This window comes from Alosa alosa, chromosome 10 (genome assembly GCF_017589495.1).
Source record: "Alosa alosa isolate M-15738 ecotype Scorff River chromosome 10, AALO_Geno_1.1, whole genome shotgun sequence".
Classification (NCBI taxonomy): Eukaryota; Metazoa; Chordata; class Actinopteri; order Clupeiformes; family Clupeidae; genus Alosa; species Alosa alosa.
In genome coordinates this window covers 11,436,981-11,446,702 of record NC_063198.1, presented here as the reverse complement: position 1 = coordinate 11,446,702, position 9,722 = coordinate 11,436,981, and the positions used below count along the sequence as shown (strand labels likewise).

Sequence of the window (9,722 nt, the reverse complement as noted above, 5' to 3'; positions counted from 1 at the left end):
ACGGTATCTAATATAGACCTACTATAGTGCAACTAGGGATTTGTCCTTAACCTGCCTGCAAATGTCAGTCTGTTACACGATGCGTTCATTTGCCGTCCACATCAGGAAATCCCAACAAAACATTTAAGAATGAAAATAGAATAAATATAATCAGTGGCCAGATCTGGAAGTTTCAGCCAAGATGTTTTTTTTGTCTTATTTGTAACAATTCAGCTGAACAGCTAAATGCAAAAAAACTCTTGAATAAATGAATACTTCCAAACGGAAAAATATGATTATTTACCCTGAAAAGTATCAGCCTATAAACAGAAGGGGGTAGCCTACATTTGTTGCTCATGTCATCATCATGAGTGAACAAGTACATTTTTTTGGAACACCCTTTTAGAATCCTACTTAACATAGTAACAGCACAATTGACCTGTCGCTAAGCGCCACCCTTCGAACGCTGATGAGCCAATGACAGTCCAGCCTGAACAGGACTCGGACATCAGCTCGGACAACTCCATAGGAAACAACAGGGAGCAGGCATAAAATGGCAAATTAATGGTTATTTATGGAGTTTATTAACTCAAAAAACCCCGACGGATAACCATGGTCAAACGTTTTGCATGGGGGACGTGTAATACTGATAGCCGGTACCCCGAGAGGCTAGAAAACGGGGTAGGCCTATATTTTCATTTCATTCAACAGGAGGCCTAGCCTACAGGACGTCTCTCGCGTTTGCAACAGCTCGACATAATCTAGGCTACTAAGCCAACAACGTGGGCACAGGTTCCCTGTTTAATCCCAAGATGAAAATGCTCATTAACCAACTACTATATTCTTACTACATCAAATATTAACGTAACCTAACATATCTTTGTATCAATCATGCGCGGATCTACGGGGTAGCAAAGGGTGGCAACTGCCACCCCTGGGACACAGTCTTGCCACCCCTGTTGCCACCCCATTTATAAATCTTTTAAATATTTTTTTAAGTATATTTTATGTTCATACATGTTGGACTGTGAGAAGGTGTGAAACCCGCACCAAACTCCTCTCAAACACAAATCGCCGATTTAGAATCCCCCGCTCCCTCACAATGGTTTCACCCATCACCATCAGCGCAGTGACCCCCGCGAAATTTCACCATTGGCAGCAGATTGCACAGTGCATGCAACTATGTGTCAACTGTCTGTAGGCCTACAACGAAGTGGTAAGTTTGACCACCAAGTCGAAAAAGTCCATAATCAGACCCATAGTCAGTCCATAAATCAGTTAACCTGGCAACAACCTCACTGTTAGTCTACGTCATTTACATCCGCAAGACTGTCATCGAATTTTTCGATGATGGTCAGGTCAGATAATAAGGGCATGCTCATGCGTAGCTTAACGTTTAACGTTTTAAGTCTAAAGTCTATTTGTGTGTTTCGCTAGTTTATAACCTTTGATTGTAAATACTGCTGTCGATGTCAACCCATTAATACACGTGATAATTCAACACGGGTTCTCAAAATTGTCATGCATCCACTTTCCCTGCATCTATGACTATCTAAATTTGGTCGATAGGCCTATGTCAAATCAAACTAGAATATCTAATCGGTGTCAAGCTGGTGGCGGTTGTGTTTTTCTTTTTCCTTTCTTTTCATACACGGTGAAATTCTACTCAATCACAATAAGTAAAAGTAGCCTACTATTTTCAAACAAACCCTACTCAGAGTAGGCTAGGCTAGACGTTTGATGATGTCAAAGCACATCACAAATGAAGCTTTGTGCATGAGTGAATTGCTTAGATTCCAGTTAAATCGTCCAGTTCCATTGGGTGATAGATTTCAATCATTTGCTGGTAGATGAACAAACAAGCTGAGGCCAGCACAGAAGTTTGTGTCCTCAAGAAATTAACATGTTGCTTGTTCACTCGTGTTTGAGGTCGTTTCTTAATAGGATATTTATAAAGGTACTTTAATACAGTATACATGTACTTCATTATTCACCACTTTGTGAGTGAGTGAGTAGTGACTGAGATTAAAACATAATTTGGCACTAAAGATCAGGGACTGAGGGGGACTGATTTCCATTTAGGTTCGTTCTGAGCAAAAACATTATTTGATATCATAATATTATAATACCTATATAATATTAGGTCTTATAATATTATAAGACCTAATAATAGCTTTAAGCCTTGCAATAGCCTAACCTATATATGGTGCTACCAGCATGACAGGCCTAAATATTTGCCTAATGTCTCTGGTATCTTATTTCACAAATTGTTTCAGTAATTTAGACTACATACATAGTGTTGGATATTAATATCAACTAGTACTTCTAGCCAATTATGCAGGGGAGATACCGATTCATAACATCTGACTAAATTCATCTTATCAGGGGTCTGGGGAACACTGTGTGGGCAGGTGACTTTCCAAGCCTATGGAGTTTTGAATAATATTCAAACAAAGGTTAATCAGAATGATAAATACTATTATTAACCGGTTATCTAAAATGAAAATTACGTTTTCACTCCGGAACAATTGGTTTTGCTCCCGTTTTCAGTTACGTGCTTCCAAAAACTGTGTTAATTTCCGGTTTTCATTTTCATTCTTTGAACCGTTTCTAATCCCTGCTAAAGATATTTGGCCTTTAATTGTAGTGGGGGTTGAAGTAAAAACCTTCCAAAGAATTAAATAATTGAATTAGATACCCATACCCAGTACTTAGTTACTGTCCACCGTGTTTGCATGTTTATTAGTGAGGTGGTAGATTAATAATTACATTCTTGTTATGTACATTTTAAATTTAATTTATAATAAATCCAAAAAGAAGTATAAGTATTAGTAAGTATATATACTTTTTTGATCCTGTGAGGGAAATTTGGTCTCTGCATTTAACCCAATTGGTGAATTAGTGAAACACACTCAGCACACAGTGAACACACAGTGAGGTGAAGCACACACTAATCCTGGCGCGGCGCTCGGGGAGCAGTGAGGGGTTAGGTGCCTTGCTCAAGGGCACTTCAGCCGCGGCCCACTGGTCGGGGCTCGAACCGGCAACCCTCCGGCTACAAGTCCAGAGTGCTAACCAGTGGGCCATGGCTGCCCTGAATGTTTTGACTAAGAAGGTACTTACTTAGTCACGGCTGCCCTGAATGTTTTGACTAAGAAGGTACTTACTTAGTCTTTATTGAATCAGATGGAAATTCACAGTCATGGTTATCATTGCAACAATCCTGCATTAGAATCTTGTTTCAATTCAGATACCTAAATCTACTGATGGCTTATTTTGTATGACTAAATTTGTCCATATTCCCTCAAAACTCACTAGAAGACATCATTTGAGGGGTCATGTTTTAAAAATACCCCCAAATCATCAGAATCTTGTTTCAATCCATATAACCTAAATCTAGGTTAGGTAGGTATAACCAAAATTCTCTGGGGGAACATACCTCCAAACCACCCTAGAATTGCTTTTTGACACTGTATAATTTAAGTACAGACTACACAGACTGTATAGTGATTACACAGAGAAAGAAATTCACATATTAAGACCCACATCATCCAAAACGCCAGCTACATCTCCGATTTGCCTCCCACCTCATGTAATGTAATGTAGAGAACAAAACATATTCAATGAAATCCGTAGAATTTTAAGTTTTGAATAATGTCCATGGCCCCCTCCTGGAACCTCATGCCACCCCTTCGCCACCCCAGGAAAAAATATCTAGATCCGCCCCTGGTATCAATATGTTTGGTATGGTATATGTTTGTCCGAGTTTTCACACGGTAACAATGGGGGGCGGGGCTTAGCGACAGGTCAATTAGGGATGCAAAAACAGAGCAAGTATAGGACAGTCTAATCAGGACCTGCCAATTATATAATATGTTATACTGCTGTAAGGCTCTTTGTGATTATGTACAGCCAGGTTTTTCATTCCTTCAACAATAAGGAACTTTCCACTTTTGATCGATTGCTTTTTACTGTACTTGTATTACAGTCAAAAAGGCTTACTAGATTCTTCTATTGTAGATCTACATCTGTTTGAGGCACTCTTCAGTAAAATTGTCCAAACTGTAAAATTTTTCATTGGGCTATAACCCCTTGCTATTTTAAGAAGAATCCAGGAGTATCCTAGAATTTATAAGGATAGCGGGTTCTTCAAAATGTGCAAGGAATGCCAAAGATGACCTTAAACCTCTGAATGAGCTGCATAAGTTTTGCACTGTGCTGTGTCCATTACACAGCAAAGGATTGTGCAAAAAAAAAAGAATATTCCTTCAGAATGCGAGATGTCACTTTGGATAGTATTATGCGGTAAATCTATCACAACCGTGAAAGAAAGTGTCCAGTAAACGTTTATCAGTCTGTCAAAAGGTAACTCCTAATGGCTGACGTTTGCTGTGTCACAGTCCTCGCTGTCCAGTGGCTCTTCCTGAGACATGAAGAGATAGGAGTTCATGGCCTCTCGAAGTCCTTCGCTGAAAGGGCTATCCTCAGAGTTCCCCTCCTCCTCCTCCTCTTTGGGAAATATCATGGATCTAAGAAAACATAACCAAAACATGACATCAGGGGTTGGTTGCCAAACATGTTAGTCTTCACTGTTCCCACTGTCAACAGTAATAGAAAAGATACCAAGATAACAAAGAGCGGCAAAAAGTCATACATTTCACACTGAAGTAAGTGTCATCAGCTAGCATCACCCTCGTCCACATAAAAAAAAAAAAACAGTTTCATAACCAAACATTTGTGCCTTTGACTTGAGCTCAAAGCACATGTGCTGTACCTTTTTGCTCTCTTCCAGTTAAAGGTGGGTTTTCTGACAAACACAGGGGCTGGTATGGGTACTGTGGAGGAGGTTGAGTCTTGTATGTGGCAAGGCTTTGTCAGCAAGCAGCATAATCCGTCTACGGAATCTACATGAATAGCAACACATTTTTGTTAGCTTTATCTCATTCATTCATCAACCTCATTTTGAGCTGTACCCTCTATGGACAAACCATGCACCATGGATACAAACTCTCTTGTAGGTGGCATTCTGTCATACATATCTCAGTACATATTTTAGTATTTTATGCATATTTTTGCTATTTGAATAAAATACTCTAAACAATTATTGACAGGTAGGAACTTTTGAAGTTAAATGGAAGATAGTGGAAGGCTACATATAAAAGCCTGTTAACTCACCAGAGTAGTGGTCAACCAACCGGCTGAGGGAGGGAAAGGTGTGAGTGGTAAACACGTAGAACCAGCCGTTGAGTAAGCAATGGATCCGGTAGTGCCTGACTACAAGACCTGAGCCTCGCCCTTGCACCACAGACAGTGAATAAGAGCCTGTGTGTGAAAATGTTATAAAGTATTTCATTTGTCATTATTGCTGGAGAGCTTTCACATCATCACTAAACCTCATATTCAGACATAAATGAATGAATGAAAATGCTTTATTTTTTCTTATTCCCAATAATGGCATAATATATATAAAAGATGTGTTATGCGAAAGAGACATCAATTCTATAAGATGGTTGAATGCTCCTTTGAGTGCTCATACAGACTGACCTTTGGCGGTCTGACTGTGCCGGATCATAAAGGAGCCCGACTGGTTCTGAGGTCTAAGTAGAAGCTCTTCTGCCTTAGCTCGGCTGATGCCTTTATACTGCCATCTATAGATGACAGGAAACGCAAAGAATGCTTCAGTATTTCAAAGAACATCAGACCAGAAACATTTCTGATATATTTCTTTAAAATATTTTCATGCAACATGAACATGATCATGTTCACAACTCATTTAGACTAAACTTTTTTCAGATCAGTACATTGTGACCACACCATTTCCTCCCTGAAGGTGTGAAATGGGGCAGACACAACTGGCAGACAAACATATTTGTGACAAATAATTATAAAAATCGAAAAACTACTGATTATGTGATATTAAAGGGGCACTCCACTCTAACAACAACTAAAGGTTCTATTTCTGGATGATACTTGTAACCTACAGACTTTCTGGCAGCAACCTGAAGAAGAACAAGGTAATGCTGAACAAACTGCACAGTCTTTTTCAATTCCCTGTCTTTAGGCCTACTTTGTCTGCTTTTAGGCTAAAGTTTTTTTTTGAGCCTATTTAATGGCTTAAAAAAGCAAAATTGTCCCCAAAGGCTACATGTTATTTGGTTATAAATACCGGTCTTTCTGAAAACTGTAGGCCTACCAGTTGAGGTTGTTTTGGTCCCAAACGAAAATGTACACTTGTTATCATCCGAAAACAGACCCTAGGTTGTTGTTAGAGCGGAGTTTCCCTTTAAGTCAATAGTTAAATGTTATCGTCAGATGAAAATCAACAGTATGTTATTGTACCCCCACCCTCAACACACAGAAACATTCACACTGTGTCTTTTCACCTTTAGACTTAGAAGACATGTATGTGTTAAACTCCCACTTGTTTCAGTGAGTACCACAGGCACTTCTGAGCAGTGAGACAAATGAGAGTCAAGAGATAGGTAGGCTACTTACTTGTTCACTACTTTGGCGACATATGTTTTGGGGATGTAGCTGTCTTTGCCCGTTGATCCCACTTTTACCTTCCACATATCGCCAACACTGTACACACACACACACACACACACACACACACACACACACACGGCATATAAATTAGTTGGGGATAACACCGAATAACATAGTTTTATATCAATTTTACTTTAAAGTTTGTACGCTGGACATAATCTACTCACTCTGATATAATGGTTAGTCTGTCACCAATACAGATAGTGTTAGCTGCTGGACCGTCATGAGGAAAATTATATAGGGCCACAGAAAAGCCAGTCTGGCCACCTGAGAAACATGAGATGATATTGTTAAGGACCATTGGTGTTATTTAAGATTTTTTTTAATATTCCAGTCTTATAATAATTTAGGGTTACAGTTTAAAGATCACAGCACTGTCTCTGACCTGTTGTGTTTTCCTGTCCACCATAGCTGCCTGGGTCCTCTGTGCTGGACGTGCTGGATGGCCTTCTGCGTTTGCTGGGCAAATCTCCCATGATGCTCTTCTGTTTGTCTGTGTGGATGCCTGTACGTGCCTCTTGGCTATATGGTAATATTATTATCCATGTGATAAAGGTCTGCAAAGAGCATATAGGAATCACAATTGTCATCTACAAACCTTACAGGACAAAAAAGCCTCACGTGTAGGTCATACTAAATACCATAATGCCCTTCAACATGCATCGTAAGTCCTACATAAGTATTTTTTGTATGTGACTGTGTATGAAAGTCCTATGTATTAAAGCCCTATACAATATGTATGTTAACACACTGTTATATATTGTATAAAATTGTATGTATGTCTTGAATTTTTACTGAGACTGAAGTGTATCTATTCTATGTTGTACTCTGTGTTTTTAGCATGCATATAGTCAGTATGACAGTTAACTAGTCTAAAGGATGTTTATCAACCACAGTAAGACCTCAGGTGTGAAATACCCACTTCCTGAAGGGGCTTGTATTAAAATGCTGCATGATTGCTTATGAAAGCCGAAAATGTATGAATTTGTCCAAGCGCAAGCAGCAAACGTAAAGGATTCCTGCAATACTCTGTATAAAAATGTATTTTCAAATGGACTTTTAGAATAAAAGTTGATATCCACAGATATGACTTTAGTTCAACCTTCGAGGTATAGACAAACATCATAAGTCCAACCGCAGGCCTAACTTATTCAGTGTTTCTTACTCAAAGTGCATAGCTATTCTTGGTCATCAGTTTGAAAAAGTTATACATATCTAACTCATACATTTTGTAGCTCAAGTCAAGAGAACTTTCTTTCATTTGTTTCACTTCATTTGTGGTTAGGCACAGGCATACATACACACATGCATTCCACACTCTAGTACTCTAAAAGCAAGACAAATAATGATCTAAAATGATGAATAAGTTAAAAGCTTAGTTAGTGTGTGTGTGTGTGTGGGGGGGGGTATTGTTTGTTCAGTAGTCCTATGGATGTTGGCACAAAGGTGACCATGGCCTACTATATGATTACTGTCAGAAAGCGTAACGTAACAGCACTTAGAGCAAGCCGTCTGAGTATAATGGTGCTGAATCAAATAAGTATCTACGACAGAATCAAAGTTCATACTCACTTCAGTGCATGACTGACTGTCCCTCTGCGGCGTTACATGACAAATGAAGATCAAACATTTGGTAGTTCACCAGATATTTGGCACAGAAAAATGGCAAAGACCTGCTGCACCCTGGGTTTGTTGTGATGATCTGTGTGCAGCTTCGGCCGCGGCGCTTCTGAAGTGTAGCTGGACGTCTGTTGTTTGTCAGTTTTGTCACTCTGCTGCGAAGCAGCTTCCTGAAGTGAGAGAAAAACGTCAGACAAGGTCGTGCCTGAAGCTGACACCTCTCACTGTGTCAAACAGAAACAGCACCTCTGTTTGAGTCTCACTCAAAAGCTGACATTTAGAAGAGAATTCAAATTTTAATTAAAACATTTAAATATGTACATTTTAAAATGCATGTATTTGAAAAAAAAAAAAACATTTTAAAGAGAGTTTAAGTTCCAAAAACAAGAGCAGCTTAATGTAATGTGTCAGTAGGCCCTGTAACTGGTTTTGAGAAAAACAGCTACAGCCATTTAATTTCAGATATTTAGAACTGTTTTTTTTTTTTTTTAGGATTTGCATTCATATCATGGTTTTGCATGTCTAATATCCCACAACCAATCTGAACAAATCATACGTGCATATTCTCACACCCACATGGATGGCTCATTTGCTTTAAGCTCATACTGTTTTTCTCAGTAGGCTAAAATCATGTCAGCAGTAATGGCTGGTATGAAACTGTTTCAAGCTGACGCCTAAAAATAGCAGCAGTTAACTGAGAACATGAAGGCTGCGGTTGTTCAAAATGACCGTGAAAAAAACACACTTGCGGTTGGAAACTTAGTGACCTGACTTTTTGAAGGTTACGCTATGAAACAGATGGGTGTGTGTGTTTCTGTCTTCAAGTGAGAGTGTATTTGAGTGTGTTTGAGTGAGATAGCGAGCGACTGAAATTGTATCTATTTATCGCTTCTTCCATTTTCCATTTCTAGCGAAGCGGTCATATAATGATTGTCAAAGTTTTTTTGTTTTTTTTCCCCGTCATCTACTTCCTGAATTTTTGGTCAACGATACCCGGGACACCGAAACACCGGTGCACATGAAATTTGGTGGGTATGTAGCCCCACTAGACTTTTACGGAAAAATGTTGTTTCGTCCCCGGGGGCCACTACGAACCGCAAAAAAAGCTGTTTTTCCTAAATAACTACCTGAACCGTGGCACCGAGGATGAAGAATCTTTTATGGTATGTTGGTCTCAACCTGGCCCATAATCACTCATTTGTGATTTGCACTCATTGGCCTGTAGATGGCGGTGCACACATATACACATGCACACACACACACAGGCACCCACATACTATCGGTATTAGAACGGCCGATACATAATTAAAAAATTCAGTAGGATTAAAAGAAAGCCAAATATTCATCATCATCATCATGGCTGCATTTCCAGTATTGGCGATAAGTAGTCGTTTGTCCACTAGATGGCGCATCGTTGCAGTGAGACGTAATTTTGTTGGAAGTTAAAAATGGGTTAGAAAAGCAATGGACTGTAGGAAGCCTACAGGACTAGTTTACCGCAGAGAACATCTAATAAGGATAGGACGACGTTCACATGAAATGTAATTCCCATTTCTTCTTGAAGCCGAAATAAA

The 9,722-nt window shown here is 39.3% G+C and overlaps 1 protein-coding gene across 2 annotated transcripts; it reads right to left on the bottom strand.

Moving 5' to 3' along the window:
* Positions 1-3,129: 3,129 nt before the first annotated feature.
* LOC125302159 (src-like-adapter 2) lies at positions 3,130-9,337 on the bottom strand. 2 transcript variants are annotated; one of them, XM_048255200.1, is made up of 9 exons: positions 9,276-9,337; positions 8,101-8,318; positions 6,914-7,085; positions 6,696-6,795; positions 6,475-6,561; positions 5,524-5,627; positions 5,155-5,301; positions 4,754-4,883; positions 3,130-4,508 (listed from the first exon to the last, which is right to left on the bottom strand). In XM_048255200.1, exons 3-9 carry the CDS (start codon positions 7,002-7,004, stop codon positions 4,352-4,354), a joined length of 816 nt encoding a protein of 271 aa, XP_048111157.1. In that variant the 5' UTR covers positions 7,005-7,085; positions 8,101-8,318; positions 9,276-9,337; the 3' UTR covers positions 3,130-4,351. The 2 variants fall into 2 exon arrangements, with proteins under 2 accessions (XP_048111157.1, XP_048111156.1); XM_048255199.1 differs by lacking the exons at positions 8,101-8,318; positions 9,276-9,337 and having other exon boundaries at positions 6,914-7,296.
* Positions 9,338-9,722: the final 385 nt, after the last annotated feature.